This window comes from Artemia sp. Qi Xiang Cuo, chromosome 16 (assembly GCF_049724085.1).
Source record: "Artemia sp. Qi Xiang Cuo chromosome 16, ASM4972408v1, whole genome shotgun sequence".
Classification (NCBI taxonomy): Eukaryota; Metazoa; Arthropoda; class Branchiopoda; order Anostraca; family Artemiidae; genus Artemia; species Artemia sp. Qi Xiang Cuo.
Window position 1 is genome coordinate 29,763,561 of NC_142809.1, and position 23,867 is coordinate 29,787,427.

Sequence of the window (23,867 nt, forward strand, 5' to 3'; positions counted from 1 at the left end):
CAATGTATCTTTGAACTGAATCGCATTCAGTTGACAAAGGGTTCGAAAGGTGGTCCTGAAATAACCATATTTATTAGTTTGAATTTAGTTTTCACCACTTAAAGGAAATTTTGTCAAGTTTTTCAAATTTTGTGGCTGTTTATCATTAATTAAAACAACAAAATTCATTTTAAGGATGTTTAGATCGAAGTTGAAACCTAAAAGAAACAAAAATAATTGCTTCAGAGTCAATGTAACATGGCTGCGTCTTTTTTAGCCCTATGAACCAGAGTTAAAAAGACTGACTCGTTATATTTCCCTATATATTTGCGGGATTTTGAAGAACTAACACTTTATTGAAAACACAAAAACTCACGCAAAAACAATTAGGATATTGTTTCAGCAGAAGAAAAATCCTTAAGCAGCCTGCTTAAAATAACAAAATTATTGATTTGGCATCTCAATAGTATTGAACCAGTCATTAAATCGACAGCTTTGGCATACAATTTAAATTCTTGAGAAGTGAAACCTAACGGACATAAGTCCCATTTTCAAATTTTGTGTCTATATTTATCATCGAGTGTGTACTGCGGTCCTTGAATATTACCAAGATGTTTTACATTAGTATTAGGAATATCAACAATTTTTCATTTGTTTTGGCCTCTGATAGAAAATAAATCAAAGGCCGATTTTTTTTATTATTATTATAAAATGCTGTCGAATTCAATTGTCACATTTGAGAAAATGTGTTGCACATAAAGAAAATCGGGAAACAAGGGATGAGGAAATAGCTAGAGAAAAGGCCATATGGCCCGCCGTTAAAAGTAAGAATACGTCATTAAAGAATAAAAGTACCAAGGGGATTCAGGTATTACTAGACATAGCGAACAAATGCCTTACCTACAAGAATTCCAGGAACTGGAGTACTCAAAACTTTCAAAAATTTAGGAGGTAGAAGAAAATTACTAAGGGAATCAATAACTGATTGAGACAATTTAGTGACATCTTCTGGCCTTCTTAATTCCAAATCCGAAACAAACTTCTTAGCTGCTGATGAATTCAATTCTAGAAGAAAAGCAACATAAAATATGATAAGAAACAAATAACAAGATGATAAGTTTTTCCTTACGAAATGGAAAAAAACATTGAGATAGCTATCTCCAACTAGAAGGTCATTACTGACTATGACGCTGCTTTCAGCTAATTAATGACGCTTTTAAATTGATAGGTAAGCAACTGGAATCGACAGATTTGATTAAATTTTTAGCCAAATTTACCGAAAGATAGTTACACTGGCGGAATTGGTCTTAGTTGCACCACCCAAAGAAAATCGGAGCCTAAGAATAATTGAATGTTCGGCGCTGAAGCACGGCCCTTAAGGCCTATTCCCATGGAGATTTAGCTCAAGCCGAGATTCATCGTACAGAGCCATTCATAATAATGATTTTCTGATTCATTAGTTTTGATTATTACAGAGAGAGAATTTTGAACATACATTTAAATTCCTAAATAATACTACTATATACAGGTATCCTTTCTCTATGCAACTAAGGATGGATAATGAAGCCATCTACAAATCGGCTGGTCTTAGCTAAATAAAAAAAAGTCCAAGTAAAATAAACTTCAATGTTAGCTGTGGGATTTAACTATATCGTAATTTAAATGAGTTCGGTGCTACCTATATCTCATTGTGAATGCGCTATTACAGGCATCAAATCTACTAGCACCAAGAACACCATAGCTTTGTTCAGTTGAACTGAAAAAAATATAAAAAGCTTATGCGACTAGTGTCATAAGCAGTATAACAGTCCAATGTCAAAAATAAAAAATGGCGGTCGTAAATGGGGTGAAAATAGACAATACTTACAAAATGTGTATGTTTATTTCCAACTATGCCTCTAAGTTCAGAGTTCTTTTAGTTTAAAATTTAAATTTGACAGAAAAACATAAGTAATAAGTAATTACTCTCCGTAGAACTCTGTCATCCGTTATGCGGAAAGCAAAATCATAAAATATCCAATCTCAGGTTGACCAGCTGTAAAACCTTCTACAATGAAATCATCATCCACTTACTAACGAAGTCAGACCATTTCCTACACACATAGTACTTATTAAATTATACAAATAGACATAGTAAAATCAAACTAAGAAGCAAACAAATACATGCTTTAACTATAAAACTTACTTTACAAAAAATCCCGACGGAATATACATATTAAACTACCCTGGACTGCAAACTGAAATTCAGAGCGGACTGTTTCGTCTTCGGCACGCAGATTTCCAAGAGTGCGTTCGAGCTTACCAATATTACTTATCTGACAAGCCCGATTACTTATTTTTGGCTTTCACGAGACATAAATGACCTCAGAGGCTAGGAGGATCGCTACTTGAAAGGGTATAGATTAGCTGTCGGGTAACTTACACATGCTAACCCTACAAAATGCAGGATAAGCGACGATAAGTAACGTTATAGGTAAACAATCAATTCAACAATCTCAAAAAGGGAAAAAACATACGAAATTAAATACAGAGAACAAAAAGGGATAGCAATAGTGAAAAGTTGCATAAAATTCCAGGACCTTTAAATACGCTATTTTAACACAGGAGTACACGTGACCATTGTTATTATTTGTCTAATTGTCGTTAAGCGTTTCAGCAAGCACGGCACCGGGTAAGGGCTGATCGAAATCAGCCAAAGGGATAACATTTTGGTTATTAGCGCGATTTTGGCAATTAACATAAATATCCTCAAAAAAAAGAAGGGAACCCCCGTGTTCCAATTTAATAACAAATGAAGAACAAAATTTAGTATTAAAGGATTTGAAGGAACAATTTCCGATGAAGATGTGTTGCTTGCTCATAAAACTTGGCGGCTTTTTAAAAGACTACTGCCAATAGCTGCAGCAACGAAAGGAATATCGACATCCTAACAATTTCGCAGTAAAAAAGAAAAGAAAAATAAAGTGGAATAAGCGTGAAATTTCTTGAATTGACCGAAGAAAAAAATAATTCATTTTCATTCAAACTCCAAGATTTCGAAACATATCAATACCGATAATCCAAACATAAATGAAAAATAAAAATATAATAAACAAACAACTCACCGTTTGAGTACAAAGTCGACTGAGGCCAACATCTCAACACAAAGCCGACTGAGGGCAACAAAGCACAAAGCTGTTTGTTTTAAGGCTATATTTACCTCAAGGGTTGCCATTCCTCAAAAGAGAAGGGGCCAGAAAAGGTGGGTTTGAACCTCTGTTTCCAGAGTTTTGGGTAAAGCTTTATCCACTGCACTGTTGACAGGAAGTTAAAATATGTTGTTTTTTTTATAAAATTCTCATCCAGTATAACACTTCTATCCACCCTTTCCATCCTTTCTATTTGGAATCTATCCACCCTTTCCATTGTCCTATAAATTTCACTATTCAAGGTTTGAATCTCGTTTAATGAAGGAAACTATAGTAACCCGAGAAAAAAAATCATGAAATGTGACTTGGCCACGTAACAGCTTAGTTCCCTCAAAGACATGCTATTTTGCTACAAGCCTACAGCTGAAGATTGCACTGAAAGGACAGCATACTCATGCCAAAATTATGATATTGGTAAATACTTTTCACACAGAATGATCTGAAATTCATTTAAAAAAAGTACAATTCCTATTTTTCCTCCTTTTTTGAGGTATTTTCAATGTATTTTCAATCTCAAGGAAATGGAAAGCCGATTTCAAAAATAAAAGTCGGTAGATGGACAAAGCTGAATCTTAGCTATCAAACCATAGCAAAATCGTTTTCTTATACTGAAGCATTAAAACAACAGGACTGCAGAAAAAACCTACCAAAACTTGCACAGGGAAAATAAACCTTAAGAAGAAGGTGATTGATTTGAAACCAAGAATTTGCATTTTCAATAATAAACAAAACAAAAGTTTAGAAGAAAGTGCTAGCAATCATTACTAACAAAAAGCAGCATACTATCACAAGCGAATACGATGTGCTGGTTGTCAGATGGTCCAAAATATTTCCTTCACAATTAATGGAGGCAAAGTAATTACAGAGTCGACTAATACAATGGACAACAACGATATATTCTTTCTCTTATAAAAAAACCTAAAGAGATCAAAGATTTAGTAAGACGACAATGGCTAGCCTACAGAGCATGATAAAAAAGACTATACCTGGTTTATTGTCTAGGGTTTCACCATAATTTATTAAAATGGCTAATTTTATCTTCGTCGATACGTTCAAGCTTTTTTCCCCTGAAACAAAATTATTTAAGTTATTTTATATAGCTGACAGTAATAGGAATTAATGCCAATAAAATATTGAAGTTAATCAGTAAAAATAAGCGTAAAAGTGGAATATTTTACCCTCTGTATTTTCCTCCAGCTAAAATGATTATAACATGATAATTCTCACCTTTTACCATACAGCCTAAGGAGACAAACACCATGATTATCTGAGTCAACGCCCTAGCGTTATCTGTAGTAAAAAACCGCAAGTCATTAATTTTTTATTTATTTATAAACTTTTCTTGGATCCATTTCATATGGAATAGTTCTCATGTTAAGCCCCCACCCCCCCCCCCCAAAAAAAAAACAACAACAACAAAACACAACACAACCATCCAATCAAAATTGTGTGATATCCACTGTGTTCAGAACTGTGGAAAGGTCCAACAATTATGCCTTTAGGGATAACACGAGTCCCAAGAGCCCTTGGGGCATGGACTGCAAGTTATGCAACTTGCCCATTGTTTACATGTAGGATCTATAATAGGGAAAGGGGTATATTTGAACCTGGGAATCAAAATGACTAGGGGTATTAAGGCAAACCTTTCAGATAATATTGGGGGGGGGGATGTTCAACTAAATCAAAAGGCACTATGCACAGGCATGCTGTCAAAAGGGCACAGCAGGAATATTTTCAGGAACTCCACAGGGTATTAATTCGAAACTTTCCGGGCATTTGGAGGGGGATGTTTAACTAACCAAAAAGCAATATGTTCATGCTAGTACTACGGCTAATACTACTAACACAATTACTACAACTACGACTACTATTATTACGGCTACAAATACTACTACTGATGTTACTTGTATTATCCCGACCACATTGCAATTAGTAATATTGTGTCATAGCACCTGGGAATCTTGCCAGGAGCTCTCATGGGAGGTCTGCTACCCGGAATCCCGGGAATTATGCCAGGGGTGGGAATCTTGCCAGGGCTATCATGGGGATTTGACCAGGGGTGGGAATCTTGCCAGCGACAAGATTCCTTACAAAATGACGTAAAAGTAATTTCTAAGTTACTTTTACAGTGTTGATGAATATGACCAGCTTGTATTCCCACCTTCAATAAAAGCTTACACAAAAGCCCTTCCCGAAGCAAATTCAAAAGCGAGAAAACATTTTGACACTTTTGCGTCACTTGAAATCCAAGCCAAGACTTACGTAATAGCAACTAAACCCCCCAAAACACAAAATATGGATCAGATTTTACCAGGTTTTATGCAACAACTATCCCGTCTTCCTTTTAGACTTTTTTTTGTACAAGTCTATCCCGTCTTACAATATCAATTGGTGTTGCTTTTTTTAAGAAGCGATGTCAATTGTTTTTTGAGAAGCACTCTAATGTTCCTATTATTCTAACACCATGTATCTAAAAGTTAGTAATTAGGTTTTGATCAGTTTTTTTTTTACCTTTTTATTTTTCTTTTGTGTTGAGGACGTTTTGGCAAAAATTTTGCCAAAACGTATATTTTGTCATTTCTTTGTTCTTCATATGTTGACAAAAAAAAGTATCGTCTTTATGAAATGAGATTAAATCATTTCGAATCCTGTTTCCCAATTGCTATTTTTTTGTTTTGTTCGCTACGGCTACAAATACTACTACTAATACTACTAGCGCTAGGGGTATTAAGGTCAAACCTTCAACGAATGTTGAGAAGATCTTAAGGCAGTCAGAAGGAGAACTTAAACTGAATCAAAACACAATATGTGCATGCAAGTTGTCAGAAATGCATATCAGTTGAAACTTTCAGGGTATGTTGAGGGGGGTGTTGAACGAACCAAACGGCAATGTGTGCATGATATACAAACTTCAAATACTACCACAGTTGCTGCTACTAAGGCTAAGGGTATTAGGGCGAAACTTTCAAGGATCGTTGACGGGGATGTTGAATTAAATCAAGACACTTTGTGCACGCAGGATGTCAAGAGGACCAATTAACGATATCTCAGGAACAGCTTAGAGCATTAAGTTGAAACTTTCCCGGCATGTATCTAAATTTTACAAAATAAAGCGGTGAGAAAAATTGGAGAATATGTGAAAGATTTTAATGATACAGAAACGTGCAATAGAAAGTTAAGAATGATTAATGTTGGACAGCTCGGATTATCAAGCTGCAATTTTTGTATATCAATTTCGGAATGATATAGGCCTATGCGTAGATATTTTCTCTTATTTTTATAAGAGTGACCTTGTGGTTGAGCATAGGCAGAGTACTCGGGCAGGATTTACGATTCACCATTTGGAACCGAGCATTTGGAATGTGCTTCCGGCGAGTATTAAGACGGCTGAACATCTTTAGCAACTTAGAAAAGAAGTATTTATTGGGAGCGGAGGATGAGGAACCATAAATTGTGCTGTCTTTGTTTATTTTTATTTATTTAAGTGTATTTATATATATTTTTTCACGAGAAAGATTGATTTTGATATTTATTTTACTTGCTATTATTATATAAACATATTTTGTTTTTAGTTGTTTAGTTGAGTTTCTGGATATTGATTGTTGTAGTCGTTTGTCCTCCGAGCTTTGTTTCTTCTTGGACGGCTACTTGTTAAATGATTTAATTGTGTATTATTTTTTTTTTTTTTTTATAAGTTTAATTCAACTCAATGTTGAACTAACCAAAAGGCAGTATGGCTGCATACTGCTACTGCTACTAAAAAGGCTAAGGATATTAAGGTGAAACTTACAGGGAGTGTTGAGGGAGATGTTTAACTGAATTCAAACACACTAGTGGGCATGCAGGTTGTCAAAAGGGCCAATTGGCAATATCTCAGGAACGAGTTGGAGCATTAAGTTGAAGCTTTCAGAGCATGTTGGGGGGGGGGGGGTGTTGAACTAGCCAAAAGGTGCATACTACTACTGCTACCTCTAAGACTAAGGGTTTTAAAGTAAGACTTTAAGGGCATGTTGAACTAATCAAAAGACACTATGTGCAAAATACTGTTACTATGACTAACTACTGCTACAGCAACTACGACCACGGCTAATTGCAGCTGTGACTACTTGTGACTGCAACTGCAACCACTTGCGTCTACGAATGCGGCTACTTGCGACTGCGCCTGTTACTAATTCCGTCTGCGGTTTAAGCCCCTTGCGAATACTACTACTACAGTAGTGGGGACAATTAAGGTTCAAACGCAGCCATCCCCAGGTTTCAATCGCAGCGCTCTGACGTCACGGCACCCCTGGCAAGATTCCCATGAGAGCCCCCGCAAGATTTCTACCGGAGCCCTCTGACGTCACGGCAACCATATGAAAATTAACATGGGATTTTAAACGCATCCATAGGAAAATTAGCATGTGATTTTAAACGCATCCATAGGCAAATTAACATGGGATTTTAAACGCAGCCTTCTGGCGTCATGGCATCCCAGTTTCCAGGTGCTAGACTTCCCAGGTGTTAGACTCTCCCACGGTGTTTTTCTATTAAAAACCTTAGACGGCCCTTTTGTAAAGAGTCACACCTGTGCAATGCGGTCACCGGTTCTATTAAAGTGAACACAGCTGGCAAGACTCCCATGACACACACCTCTGGACTCCAATGACGTCACAACACACCCCGTTTCAAACGGTCAGGTGTAATATCTTTGACGCAATTTATGTAACCTTACGACAGGAACCCATGGGGAATCCCCGCTTGTAACGTAACGACACCTTAAGTAAAGATAGAACCCTTTTCCACATCGCACCTATCAAACACTCACACAAAAGTCATTAATAAAAGAGTTTAAAGAGTCAAAAATAAAGAGAATTGAGTGATGTCTCTAATATATATTTATTTTGTTATTCATTTTCATTCATCATCCTAAGCCTTGATTTCAAATTGTACGAAATTTATGCAATAATTATATTGAAAACAATCAAAGCTAACGCTCGTATCACCTTATGCAACTTAGGAATTTAAATAGAATCCGATATTTTAATTTTCGAGCTGGAAACCTGAAAAGCTAGAGTAATATTCACAATATTAACCAAAAGTAAAATTTTGGCAATCAAAACCAACACAAATTGATCAAAAAACAAACTTTCCAGAAAAAGAAAAGTAAATAGCCATATTAAAACTTAAGACGAGCAGAAGCCAAGTCCTATAGTAATTCGAACTTAAAATGAAGAGAAATTCCTATCAAGGAACAATTGAAACCAAAAACTAACAAAAATTAAAATAAATAATTACATAAAACGTAAAGATAATCGATACTGATAAAAGAATAAATCCTGATGAAAGAATAAATCCTGACATGAGTAGTAATTAAAATGAGTACTCAAGTCAAACTTAAAAGCGAACTATAGCCAAACTTCTATTTCTAGTAATTTTTGTTTTAGGATTTATTAGTTCACCTATATCAGTAACTGATATCTTTATGTTTAATATGATTGCATTAATTTGTGTTGGTTTTGGGTTTCATTTAAGTTTGAATTCTTACAGGACTTTATTTCTGCTCTTTTTAAGTTTTAATATACCTCTTTACTCTTCTTTGAAAAACTTCTTATTGGGAAATTTTTGTATTGATGAGGTGTAGGGGAACACGTTAAAAAACACAAGAATATCCCAACACAAGACATATTACTGTGATATATTTGAAACCGGCACAAAAAGTTGCGGTAAAAAAATATACATACAGCTGTATACATATATGCATGTGTAATATGTATGTATAAATATATACATGTACATATATATAAATATATATGTATGGATAAATATATACAGCTAAAACTGATAAAAGCAGATATTGATATTAAATATGTATAGATTTATGTTGCCAATACAAATTGTCAGAAATTTAACAGAAATTAAAAATAAAATAAATTTCTTCGTTAAGAATATAAGTGGTTGAAAAAATGTGACAAAATATGATATTATCAGAAAAAGAAGAAAACAGATTCTATCAACGTCAAAATTTTTAAAGTACTACCATTTTGTCAAAGAAGTTATAACGTATTTAATCTAAAAACATATACCACGATTTCTAGCTTAGATTTTTCAATTATAAAATAGATTTTAAAATTTTGTAAGCGCAATACCAAAAGCAACAAGTACTTTTCCAAAATAGTTTTGACAATGGCACATTTAACTAATATTCTTGTAATTTATTTTTTCGCAATAAAGTTGACTTTTTATATAGAAAGTAGAAGTTTTTATATAGACGGTTTTCATCAGTTTTTTTTTCTTGTATGGCGCATACACTGTTTAGAATAGTGATGATTTTACTGTTCTAATTTGGTCAAAAATAAAATCTCTCACGTTGAGTGTTTTGCATGAATAGCTGCTCCCGTTGTGACCTCGGCACACTAATACGATAGCATTTATTTGTCGACGACATCCACTTAACCTTATTTAGAGTAAAATTTCCTAACAAAAAATTAAAGTAGAAATAATCCAATTTCATAAGTGCACGTTTTACTGCATCAACTTAATTCTATCTAAAGTATATTGACAAACCTGCAAGTTTTTCTACTTGACTTTCCTGAAGGGTGTCGACAATGGTTTCAGGCTTCACAATTCCTAAAATCGTCATAGCCCATACTACATCTATCCATTTCGAGGAGGAACCAACAGTGGATGGCGTCAATTTTTGTTCTATTAACTAAAAAATATCTGACATTAGCAAGATAAGCAAGACAATGGTTTCAGGCTTCACAATTCCTAAAATCGTCATAGCCCATACTATGGACGGCTTGGCAGTGGTCTTTGTCAAAATATCTGCTTTATCTTTTCGCTTTATTCAGTGGCTGAAAATCACCAGCGTTTAGTTATTTGTTTCTTGGTTATTTTTCTTCGTTCTTCGTTATTTTTCGTATGTCATGTATAACCGGTGTGGGCTCGGAAAGTATTTTGGTCGTTTTCGCTAAGCAAAAGTTACCGCTTAGACCCTATCTTAGCTTTAAGGTTTCAAACATAAAATATCTTACGGCATAGTTTAACCTTGACTTTCAATACAGTAATAGTTTTCACCCGATACTTATATACCGTTTTTTCTCCTTTCAGTCCATCTTCTTGCGTCACTCTTGGCATTTATTCCAACGTTGACGAGTCACTCCCTGAGAACCCCGGGCACACCCGGGGACACTTTTTCAGGAATTAATTGGAACGTAAATATGGGCTAAAAAAAGAAAACGCATTTTTTATTTTATTGAAAAATCATCCTGAAGCCTTGTTTATTGGAACTTTTATTTAGCTTGTTTTTTTTAAGTAACCATTTCCAACTATTTTTTTATTCTATATACGGAAAATGATAGAAAACAAGGAGAAAACGAAAGGAAGAGAGAAAAGAAAACAGTAAACTGTTGGAACCTCTCAGCAGAGGAACATCAGTCTAGTGACTAACTGATGTTGACTCTAAAGTTAGTTATTTCCAAAATCCTTTAGTCAAGTATTAAAATCAAAAATGTTCCTGAAACTTCAAAATAAAAACATGAAAATTTAAAATATGCCTAAAATCACCATATCTTAGGCCTGCAAAACAAAGAGACAAAACACTGCACATAAGTGGAAAAATGGCCATTAAAACTAACCTTAAAAAAGGTTTCGCCATTAATTGGATGGTAGTCCACCGTGGCAAGAGTCATAACCACTGGTATCAGTACAGAGGATTCAAGGATAGACGGATTAGAGATGCACCATTCTGATATCTGTTCCAGCAACTCTATAAGATATATAACTAAGAATCTGAATCAGTTCCAATTCAATTTGTCACTAGCCTTGTAGCAATTTTTAAGCTAAATTTGCATAAAATTTATGATAAATTTAAGCCACTTTGCCATTTTTGGCTAAGTGGACGTGCGCTGGATTGAGAATTCTTTGTCCAAGGTTCACGGCTTCGATCCCTGGCGAGGCCAGTTATTGGTTTGGGCCGCGGGTCAGTGGGGTGACTGTGTAAGCTTAGTCAGAGTCGACCCAGCTCTAAATGGGTACCTGGAGAAATCTGGGGAAGATACTCAGAAAGGGTGTGCGAAAGCACAGGATGACTGGCCCCCAGCCCCCCATTGCACTTCCTAGCTGAAGGGCCACGAAACGGAGATCAGCACCGCCGGTTTGGACTTTAAGGGTCTAGTGCCGTCATACTTACTTTTTACTTACTTACTAGCCTTGTAGTAATTTTTAAGCTAAATTTGCATAAAATTTATGATAAATTTCAGGTTTTTGTTAAATTTATTCTATTTCTGCTTAAAATAAAAGTTATCTGTTTTAGTAAACAATTTAATACTACGGCCACAAGATTGCTTCGGTAGAAAGAAATATATTATCAAAATTAGGCAAAGCCAGTTGTATGATTTTAATAGAAGGTTTCCACTCTTAGCCGGTGCTAACATCTAAGTGAATGTCATTCATTAAATAAAGTGGACAACATATTCCACATTGAGGTTACCCACCAACATCGTATATAGGAGAAAACCATTAATAAGGTGATACGAAAGGGAAATTAAAAAATAAAATAAAAACTTGAAATCAATAGAAAAAAAGGATTAAGCAACTATTAAACAGGGAAATACAATAGCGGTAAGGGTTTTTAATGCTTAAATTTTACTGTTATGAGACAGAGTTTCATGAAGATATATTCAGCCCTTTATTTGCTAAAGCTTAGGAGCACACGGGTCTGACCTAGTGAGGGAGGGACTAAAAAAAGCAAGTTTTTAGAGTCAAATTTCGTAAATATCTTCAGGATATCCCAAAGATTGGAAATTCTGAACTGGGAAAAATTTGAATAAACGAAATTACAAAACAAAAACGAATTGGTTTTTCGGAATGATTTTTTCCTGGAATCGCAAAGTTCCACTTTTCTGATAATCAACAGCTTATATATTTTGAAACAGAGGCGACACCCTAGCCTTGCCATAGTAAAGAGCCATGTGCCTTCAATGAGTTACTTTTACTTTATCTATTATTTTTTCCCGGCCACTTTGTGTAGAAAGGGTGGTCATAGAAGAATGGGAAGGGGTTCATTCGATTGAAACTATTAAGTTCTACTATGCTCTTAAAAGGTGAAAAGTTATTGAAAGGCCAATAATTCCCCCGTCCTCTTTTTTGCAAGCATCCCCTTCCGTAACCAAAATAAGCTATCAAAATTTTGAGATAGCCATTATGCTCAGAATAGTCAATAAGTCCAATTTATGTGCCCACATGGACAAAATGCTCCCATAGCCCCAGGACAACAGCGATAAATTATAGAACTAGCCCACTGTTTACAAATAGGGTATATAATAGAAAGGGAGGGTCCTGGTGTCAGAGTGGCCCAAAACTTTTAGGAATTGTTTTATGTACCAAGGGGATAACACACTTTACAAGGGGCGGGTGGTGAAAATCGGGCAAGAGAAATTTACAGGGCATGTAAATAGGGACAAAGGGACCTCAATGACAAAAAACCAGAAAAAAATTTGTTGTATTGTTTCATGACACCTAAAATAGCCCAAATTGTCCCGTCTTTGATTATTTTCCTTGTTACTGGGCATATACATTGGGCAAAACAAACCCCAGACACAAAAATATTTAAAAAGCTGGGTTTTCCTCTTTCGTGACATCCTGAAATGGATGAAAAATTGATTTTCTTTGATCGTCATGAAACGATCAGTGTAAGTAGACTAGATAAGAGGGACTTAAATAGGGGCAACAAATTTTGGAAGAGACATTCTCTTGTACCGATTCTTAGTCCGAAAATTCTTCTTTCTTCCATTGATCTGCTTGCGAGGATTTCAGGACATGAAGAAATGGTCAAGGGAATCTCCATTAAGCCAAAAAAAAAAAATAAAAAAATAAAAAAATGGGAAAATACATTTGGTCGTGTTGATTCGTTATGTTTTTCTTTTGCTTTTTAAGGCACTGAAAGGAAGCTCTAACTCTTGTTTTTGAACGTTTATTAGCCTTGTGATATTATTTTATGTTGTGTTGCTGCTGATGTTATGGCACACATAAATAACACTGCTTTATGTACAAATCGTTTACAGCAAAGCACAAATGATCTCTAACAATCTAGTCTGTAGAGGGTGTCTAGGGAGGCGAAAGCTCTACTTTTGTTAGAGGTAATTTCTGTCCGTTTTAGAAATTACCTATTTATCCATATTCTTCAATTCATTCATCCACCTATCTTTATGTTTGATGTGACTATTCATATTAAATTCAGTTTGTTTTGAATCTCATTTATTATTTATAATAAGTCTTTGTTCGTATTAAGTTTTAATTATTATATAACTTTGTTTCTACTTATTTTATGCTTTAATTTGGGCCTTTCCTTATCTTTAAGAAATTTTATTTGTGAAAAATGGCTTTTTAAACTGATCAAAAAAGAAAAATCTGAATTGTTCCCATTCAACCAAACAGTCAAACGTAAACAGCCAAAACCCGAAGGTTGAATTGAGTAGTTACCAAAGTATAAACAATAGCAATATCTTTATTCTAAAAAAAGATGTGAGGGAATATTTCTTTGCGGAAAATGGTTGGTTGCTTTTCCTACAGTGCCAGCAATTGGAGAGGGTGCATAATACATTTTTAGCCTCATCAATTCATGGTCTCGGGGGGAGGAATAAGCCTAATTTGACTTACACAGGAGAAAAATCTGGAAATACAAAAACTAGAATGCTCCAAAAACTGTTCTCGTTCACATACAATTGATCTTGACATACAATTGGCTACTACTCATACTATAATCCACTATGTAAAGAGCATTCTTTTTTGTTCCCTCTCGTGCAGATCCCACCTATCATCTATAAAATGTGGCAACATTTTCTTGTTCTTTCTCTCACTAGGAGAAGAAAGCCCGATAGGACAATATTTTTGTTATTTTGGAGTCTAGATAAAGTCTGGAGCCAAGAATGTACTGCGAGTTATATCGGTAAGGGTTATATCAGGCCAAAATTTCTCAGGAAAAACAGTGACAAATAGACCCTTTTGTATAATAATGATCAGGAATTAGAGAGAAATTAATTGATGATCACCGATTTTCTTCTCACCCCAGCGTTGATCGTTGTCTTTTTTTTCTTCCTTTTTTAGAAAACCTTATTGTCCTGTTAGCTATGCTTAGATTATTTAAATGCTTTTATACTATTTTTCACTAATCTCTAGACAATTAATCTTTAGACAAGTCAATGTGGATTAATCTCTAGACAAGATAAGAGATGATAAGAGTTTGCCCCCCCCCCCCAAGATAAGAGATAAATTAATCTCTAGATAAGTCAATGTGGATTCATAAAAAATGACGAATTTTTGTGTGGTATCGGATAGGGAGCTTCTTACCCTTTCTTTTTTTTTAAATCAGTCAGGTAATTGAAAAAACTGTTCACAGTACATACCTTTATGTCGACATCTTAAAATACCTAAACTTGTGGCTAGTTTTCCAATTTGAATTGGCGTTGTTTTGTTCATTGAAAGCGTAGATACTGCGCCATTACAGATTCTTTCGATTAATCCCTAAAACAAATAAACATTTACTCATTATAGTCATAAAACAATAAATATTCACAATGTACAATATATATATATATATATATATATATATATATATATATATATATATATATATATATATATATATATATATATATATATATATATATATATATATATATATATATATATATATATATATATATATATATATATATATATATATATATATATAGCCTATATATGTGGGTGTCTTGCTTCATAAAAAAGGTAAGTCGGCAAAGCAGTTAAAGGTTGAAAAGAGACAAAAAACAGTAGAAAAAGTTTCACAGCTGTAAGTTTCAAACTCACCAGGGACAAACAGTTTTTCAACACATTTGCAGGCCCCCTTTCACTCCCCCCGCCCCTAAACTACATGGTGCTCTTGGTCCAGGAAACAATCTTTGAACACTCCAAGCCAATCAGAACAACAATAGAATATTTTGTTTATTTTTGGCCCCAATGCGTGGGATGGAGGGAGGAGGGGCATGACCAGACAAGAAGATTTGTCCTTTTTTCCGGCACTATTTCCCGAGAGCCAACTTTCCTTTCTAGCGTTTTCTTGTGCTTTGGGGTATATACGGCAAAAGGACTTTAGGATATAAGTGCCAAGACGATTGAAAAAAAAAGAATTTTGAACCTTTTTGAGGGCCCATGTCCTCAAACTCATATTCTTTTGTCCTTTAGGGTCCTGTAGGACTTACTGTTTTAATTTTTTTTTCTTACAAAATAAATGTTTGGACTATTTTTTTAGACCCATTTTCACACGAACCAATATTTTTTTAGAGATTTTTTTTTATTGGAGATTTTATAAGGGTCTCCTTGGTTCAGATAATTGTGAGTGTAAGTTTTAACCACTCAAAACAAGTTTTCGGTTCTTTGACGAGGCCCATAATGGGGGAGCCATTTTTTCTGCATCAGGGTCCCCATAACCAAGGACTAACGGATATAAGTTTCGAGCCGATTAAGAAAAAACATCTTTGACCCATATTCAGGCCCAAGTTTTGGGAGGCCCATACCTCAAACAAATTTCGAGCTTCTTCGCAATTTGGACAATCTACAAGGGTCAAAACCTGAATTGCCAACCTTAGCGACCGGGAGGAGACAATAAAAACAGACAAAGAGAGGTATTTCTACGAAAGCGCAAACAAAGATTAGACTTATTTTCATGGCCAAAAAGCCGACTCTTGCGATAGTTTGAATATGCAAATTAAGCAATATTTCAGTCTTGCATCACTGCTTAAAATGCAGCGACATGTATTTTTTCCTCGTTATTATTGTTATATTATTTTTCTGGTTTTCCCCTCTTCCTCAACTCGCCCGGACCTTCAACCCTTCTAACCTCACAAACACCCTCACTTCCCTCATGACAGCTAATTTGCAGTTTTCTTTCTTTAGTTTTCGTTTTTCAAATCTTTGTAGCACCCATATATTTATTGCCTTCTCATGATTTCAAAACTATTCTGCATAAATTTTCACGTTTCTGGCTTGCTTGATTAGTTCTAGAATCTACATCAAAAGAATGAATATCGTAGTCTAATTCCATATATCTAAAATTTAAGAAGTATAAAAGTATCCATTAAAAGTTATTAGCATAAATAAATCTGCATACTTTCAAATATAGGGGGAAAATTTCCCTCAAAATTATCCAGTCTTGATGCAAATTGCACCATCAAATTATGGAGGCTAATGAACCCCCTTAGAGATTTTTCAAGCCCCTAACCACGAAAGTTTCATGTCTTTCGTTTCACTGGTGCATATTTATTATTTTTTCAGAGGTGATCATATTGAGCTAGTAGCTGTAGAATCTTGAGATAAGTTTCATTCGAAGTGTAGTCGCAGGTTCTTGTGCCCTTTTTAAGATCCAAAATGATCAGAGGGCAACTTGGCCCCTCCCATGGTATAATTTACCCTGGGGTCCATTAAGGCAAAACATAGAGTCTTGTAAAAAAAAAAAAAATTAAAGTAGCCATTCTAATTTGAAAGATCGGAATATAAAAACTATGTCTCCAAAGATTGCCCGACCCGCTTTATGAGAATAAACAGGAATTGACCGGGTTCTGGATTTTGATCATTCATGACACCATAAAAAGAACGAATCCACATTTTGAATAGTCCTAAATATAGTATTAAGAAGGACAAAAGGTAAATGAAAAAGAATTTTTTTCACTATCAAATGGAAGTAGTTTCGTTCAAACTTAAAACAAACAGAAAGTACCCGAGGAAGGCCTAGTCAACGAAGGTGTTATAAAATTACGGATTATTAGCAAGCAGCTGATAACACTGCGAATCCTTCTACGCCTAAAAGAAAAAAAGCAGAACTAAGTGCACCTTCACTCCTACAACAAAAAGTAATGGAAAAAAAGATATACGTACTGGGTCGTGAAAAGAAAGTCCAGAAACTGCGTAAAGTAGTCCAATGCACTGACTCATTGTCATTTGATCTGGACTCTTTGATAGATGGTAGCCTAAGGCTCTCAATGCAGGTGTCGGCCTCCTTTTGGCTTTATACAAGGACAACATTAGCTGAAAAAAAAAATCAATAAATAAAAAATGCGAATAAGGCTAATTAAAAGTGCAACCTGTTCAAACCTTTGAGGATTGAGTAGGCTACATTTTCACGTTGGTGTTTGATACCGAAAAAAAATGCACAAAGTACACACGTACAAGGTAGCCTTGTGCTTGTAATAGCAAGTCTTACTTTTTAGGTTCCTTGCTTGAGAAGGTCCTTAGTGGAGCGAGTCAATCCTCTGAATCAAAGAAATTAGATGGTTGGTATCTTTCAGCGGATAATATAGCTTTCGAAAGCAAAAAAAGTCAGCGAAATCGTTGAAAAACAAAACACCCTGAATACACATTCAGGGTGCGAAGAGTCTTAAGCTCTCAAGTTCAATTCCTAATTTTGTAGATGTATTAAAGGTCCCATCTACAGATTCATTAAGAGGTAACCAATAAGAGGTAACTAGTGATAACCTGTGAATAGTACAAAAGACACATCCGAATCTCTAGCTCTGACCCTAAGACTAGAAGGCGTAACTTTATGAACTATTCTGCGTATTATTTGTCTTTGAGGGGAGAGCACCCTCGTCCTCTGTTACTTTATTGTATGATTGGAATGTAATTAATTTACACTGGGAATTGATTAGAATTGTTGATCACACATAATAATGTAAACCATTGTCATAGCATTACACTAGACGTTTGAAGTCGAAGGCAGCGTTTTTAACTATTTGCAATTTGTAAGGAAAACTTTTTTATGATAAACCAACTAACTCATTCGTTTGCAAAGTTTTTGTTGAATCTACATAGAAGTTTTCTCTAAGGCATGAATCCTTTACTTTGACAGGGCCTTAAAAAAAATATATTTGACAAAAACCTACATTTTTTTATGTTTCCAAATGAGAACCCCTCTCCATTTCAATTTAACACTCTGATCTGGATGCACCAATGAATGTTTAGAAAGAACATATTCAGTACCTCAACATTATATTAATGGTGATCATGGGCGCCCATAAGGGGGGGGGGGGCAAGGGGGCGCCTGCCCCCCCCCCTGGCTGAATGACGGTGTCATATATTTGTATTAATTTTAAATAGCTTTCCACAGAATAAGTTTTCAAAGAAATGTAAAGAGCTCTATTAAGCTAAAAATGGGCAGAAATAAAGTCAAATAATCTTCCAAGCGTAAAATTACTACAAATCACTATCAACAATTAAATGAAACTCAAAACGAACAGAAATTATAATAAATTGCCGAGTCAAACTCAAAGCGAGCAAAAATTAACATTACTCGGGCTGACAACCCTTATGCCTTCTTAAGACCAGAACATAACTTAAGCTTTACTAAAAAAAAAAAAAAAAAAAAAAAAAAAAAAAAAAAAAAAAAAAAAAAAGACCGTGGATTGTCAGTTTAATATACCTATACTGATATTAATTCCTTAAAATACAAACTGAGGTAAAAGAAGTGAGGAAAAAAAGTTTTTTACTTATTTAAGTAAAAAAAGTGATAACATTTAAACTTATTTTGTTTTCAGTAAAGCGCTAATTATGTTCTGGTCTTGAGAAGGCATGGGGGTTATCAGCCCTACTAATGATAATTTTTGCTCGTTTCGTGTTTGACTCGGCTATTTATTCTAATTACTGTTCATTTTAAGTTTCGTTTATTTATTGATAGTGCTTTGTGGTAGTTTTACACTTGGATGATTACTTGACTTCATTTCTGCCCAGTTTTAGCTTAATTGAGCTCTTTACTTTTCTTTGAAAAGCTTTTTCTGTGGAAAAAGTTTTTTAGATGAAATTCTGTTCGTGTTTTATTGAAAAAGTCATTGAAAAAAAATAATATTTTATATCTTTTTTTTTTTTTTCTATACGAATCCATAGTTTGGCATAATTGGGGGGGTTTGACATGCCCAATATTCCTAAAGACATAGTTGCTGGGCCGTTCTACTATGCTGAACAAAATAGTGGTATCAAAATTTTGACTAGATATGTTTGGGAAATAAATTGGCTTGAGAGACGGGCTGATTTCCCTCCAATCTCTTTTTACACTTACAAAGGGCACTAAAAGTTTTAATTTTGAATCGAATTACCTTTCATAAAAGTTTCAGTGGTATTCTAACTATTATAGAGTGGTGCTGCCACTATATTGCTTATATGCCTTTTTGAAAATCTGCATGTATACAGTGTTTTTTGTTTAATTGGAACGCCCCCTAAATACTTCCTAGAAGTTTCACCTTAATACTCTAAGCGTCATTAGTTACAGTAACTGTAGTTGTAGTACTAAAAGTATACACATAGTGCTTTCTGGCTAGTTCAAAAACCCCTCCAACTTACTCTTAAAGATCTAACTTAATAATATAAATTGTTCTAGGGATATTGCTTTGTCACCTTTTTGAAAGTTCACATGTTAATAATTTGTTTTGATTTAGTTCAACGTCCGCCTAAATATTTCTTATATTTTATTACTGAAGATATTGTTACATTCTCTTTGGACTATTGGCTACAAATGGCTGTCTCCCAATTTCGATCGAATGTGTTTGGGAAAAAGAGGATATCAGGGAAGGGGGGGGGGGGGCTATTTTCGCTCCATCACACTTGACTCTTAAAATGAAACTAGAAGTATGCATTTCCAATCAAATGAGCCTCCTCTAAAGTTCACAAGACCACCTCTTCATAAAACCTTACATCCCCCCGGGGCATAACTTAAAACCCTTATCCCCATGCTTTGGGGGGTTGTGTCAACCCCAAAGGCCATGTTATGAGATCTGTGGAGTATTTTTGAACAAATGGCTATCTTCGAATTTCTATCGGATGCATTGGGGGAAAATATGACGTGGAGAGGGGGGGGGAAAGTATAGCTGCCCTCCGATAAGTTTGACTCTAAAAAATGGCTCTTCAACTTCTGATTTCCAATCCAATGAGCCCCCTCCAAAGTGTATACGACTCCCGTTTCCATAAAAACCTTAAATACCCTCGGGGTATACCTTATAACCCTTGCCCTGAGGACCATGAGGAGGTTCTAATCCTCAAAGACATAATTTCTGGACTCTTAAACTACGTCAAACAAAATAACTATCTCAAGATTTTGACTGGAAGTATTTGGGGAAATTATGGGCATGGGGTGATCGTTGCCCTCCTATCGCTTTTGACTATTAAAGAAGGTACTATCCCTTTCAATTACCAACCGGACTGAGCCCTTTTCGAAGTTTCTACGACAACAAATGGTCATTTTAAAATTTCTATCAGATGCGTTTCCTGAAAATACGACGTGTGTGTGGGGGGGGGGGGGCTGTTTTCCTTCTGATAAATTTGACTCTTAAAAAGAGCACTATACCTTCTGATTACCAATCCAATGAGCCCTCTTTGAAGTTTATACGACCACTATTTCTATAAAAACCTTATATGCCCCCAGGGCGTAACATACAACCATTGACCTGAGGGCTATATGTGTGTGTGTGGGGGGGGGGTTATCCTCAAAGACACAATTTCTGGACATTTCAACAACACTGAACAAAATGGCTATCTCAAAAATTATGATTGAATATGTTTGGGGAAATAATTGGTGAATGGGGAGGGGGCTGGATGACCTCCAATCACTTTTGACTGTTAAAAAGGCCAGTAGGACTTCCGATTACCAATCAAATGAGGTCCCTTCCCATAAAAAGCCTTATATCCCCACAGGGCATAACTTACAACCCTTGCTCTGAGGGTTGTGGGGGGGTTGTCATTCTCAAAGTCATAATTTCCAGACCTTAAAACTACGCTGAACAAAATGGCTATCTCAAAATTTTGATTGGATGTGTTTGGGGAAGTGATTGACGTGGGGGAAGGGGAGCTGGCTGCCCTCCATGAGCTCTTTTGAAGTTCCTATGCCATTTCTTTCTATAATAAGTACCCTGATCTAAAAAAAATGTATTGTGCCCACATCGCACTTTATTTAGACAGCGCTAGCGCGCTGCCCATTATATTTTGTCTTGATATTTAAATTATACAGCACTGGAAGTGCTGATTAGACCAGGTAAGCCCCCCCCCCCTAAAATTCCGTCTATGGGCGCCCATGATGGTGATTCATTTCAACCAATTTAACTTAATTCTAGAGACCTAAGACTTAGGAGGGGCGAGAGGCTGGAGTTTGGTATTTATCAGGGGAGAAAGAAACAATAATATTTTTTTTGCCACATTCTTTCACTGTTCTCATAAGGGAGGATGCCCTAAGGACCAACTTTAGGGGTAAACCCCGCTTTTCCTCTATGTAGAGAAAAGAGATAAAATTATTTATAACCATTTGTAAAGCTGCAAATAGGCCACTGTGTATTCCAAATACAACCGAAATTAGCAACCAATTTTTGTCCCTGCTCAGAATCCCTCTCCCTCCCTTTTCCTAGGCAAATAAGGCCAGGAAATGCCATTTTGTCCCAATTCAACTTAAAAATAAATTTGATTAGTTTTTTCCGGTGAGTATTTTTAAGCTTTTCTGGATTAGTTACAAGTAAAAAAAAGATAGACCCATAAAGTACAGTTGAAATGGATAAAGAAGGCGATATTTGTGTTTAAGCAAATGAAACAATCAGTATACAAAATACTTGTGATTGGCAACTGGCTATATTTTTTTCCATAATAACTACACGGGATTATTTATGTTTGTCCTAAACTTGAAAAAAAACTTATTACTTTAAACCCAGTTAATTATTAAAAAAAGGGCTTTTCCAGGGAAAATTTCTTTCAAAAACAATTAAGAGCGTTATTAAAACCTAAACTAAGCAGAAATAAATTCATAAAATAAATCAAACTTAAAACAAACAGAAATGGTCATTATTGAATAAATGAAGCCTAAAACAAAATTAGTAAAAATGAGTAAGGAAGACAAGCCTTACATGAACAGGAATTACCACAAATAAAAGTGGAGCTACCAGTAGTATTGATATACACAGTCCAGAACCTACAGGAAAACCTACAAGACCATGCACACTTTGAAACCTACATTCAACCCTACAAGAATATGGTCAAAAGTGTAATAGATTGAAAACCTACATGAAAACTTACATTAAATTGCGCAAGGAAAACCCCTGCCTGAGACATTAAACTTAAGCGTGAATATTTTAAAAGTTGGCTCACTATACTGCATGTGATGAAACTAAAGTAAAGGTTTTTTAAAGTTGCCATGGTCCAATGTGGTCAAACCTGCTTTGAGAGAATTGTTGTAATAATGCAACTTAAGAAGACAGGTTTTTTCTGTTATTAATAAGAATTCCATAAGAATGTACATCGTGAGTTCACGTGCACAATTTTTTTCTTAAAATAACTGATATGTTATAAAGTAGTCAAACATGTTTTGGGGAGTATGCACGAAATTATGTAACTCGACCAGAGTGGTTTTTCGAGGTAACATCCGTTTTTATTCGTCCTTGAAATTCCGTATAAAATGTTCATGCACTACAATTTAATTTCCATTATTTTTTAACATATCGAGCATAGTACACTGAATTTTATTAACTTTGAAACAATGGATATTTCTATTTTCAATGTGAGTATAGTTTACCGAATTTCTTAATTTATTTCCAGATAAAAAGCATTTACCAGTAAATTCAAATTTCATGAGCATAGCCCCCCTCCCCTCCAACAATAAAAAACCTAAAATATGATGAGTATATTCGATAGAAAACGCTAAGTATGCTTTTTTCTATTATTTAAAACAAAAACCTCCTTCTCCATTGCCTTGTTACGACCATAATTCCTTACTTTTAGTTATTTCGTTCAAAAAATGTCCCTTTTTCTCAATTATCAAAAAAAATCTTTTTTTTATGGTCTAAATGGAAAGCTTCGGTGTTACAAAGGAAGTGACAGTTTTGGGAATCAAATTTCACGCACCATTGCTATCATGAATTAATGGCATATGCTTAATGAATTAGCAACAAGGATGTTCCTTGACAAAGAGAGAAAATTGTATTCTAGCCTAATTAAAGGAAATATATTCTATTTTCAATTGTATTCCATGATTAAGAAGGTTTTATGGCGTGAAAAAAAACTATTTCATCGCATGGAAAGTAAGGGAGGAGGGAGGAGGGAATTCTTTATGCAGACTAATTTTTTGAAATCCCTCTTCCCCCGAAACTCAAAATTTTCCAAAATTTTACTTTAGAACCATTTTTTAAATATTTCTAAAGTGATAGTAGATATAGAGTGCTACAAATATCAGAATCGACTTTATAGGGCAAATTATATTATGGGGGGAGATGTTTTTGAAATCCCCCTTCCCCCCAAACTCAAAATTATACTTCAAAACCTTTTTTTAAATATTTCTAATGTGCTAATAGATATAGAGTGCTACAAATATCAGAATTGACTTTATAGGGCCAATTATATTATGGGGGAGATGTTTTTGAAATCCCCCTCCCCCCCCCCCCCAAACTCAAAATTTTACTTTAGAAGCCTTTTTAATTATTTCTAAAGCGCTAAGACATAGATTGCTACAAATATCAGAATCTACTTTATATGGGCAAATTATATTATGGGGAAATGTTTTTGAAATCCCCCTTCCCCCCAAACTAAAAATTTTACTTTAGAAGCCTTTTTAATTATTTCTAAAGCGCTAAGACACAGATTGCTACAAATATCAGAATCTACTTTATAGGGCAAATTATATTATGGGGGGAGATGTTTTTGAAATCCCCCTTCCCCCCAAAC

The 23,867-nt window shown here is 35.0% G+C and overlaps 1 protein-coding gene across 1 annotated transcript in view; it reads right to left on the reverse strand.

Annotated features, from left to right (window-relative positions):
• LOC148942767 (FAST kinase domain-containing protein 4) overlaps positions 1 to 23,867 on the reverse strand; it is a 134,642-nt gene that overhangs the window by 15,103 nt on the left and 95,672 nt on the right. Inside the window, exons 4-9 of the mRNA XM_089102049.1 lie at positions 17,064 to 17,213; positions 14,555 to 14,672; positions 10,787 to 10,917; positions 9,714 to 9,858; positions 4,154 to 4,234; positions 880 to 1,044 (exon numbers count right to left, since the gene is read on the reverse strand). Of these exons, the coding sequence (XP_088958175.1) occupies positions 880 to 1,044; positions 4,154 to 4,234; positions 9,714 to 9,858; positions 10,787 to 10,917; positions 14,555 to 14,672; positions 17,064 to 17,213 (790 nt within the window). The remainder of the gene's footprint in view (positions 1 to 879; positions 1,045 to 4,153; positions 4,235 to 9,713; positions 9,859 to 10,786; positions 10,918 to 14,554; positions 14,673 to 17,063; positions 17,214 to 23,867) is intronic.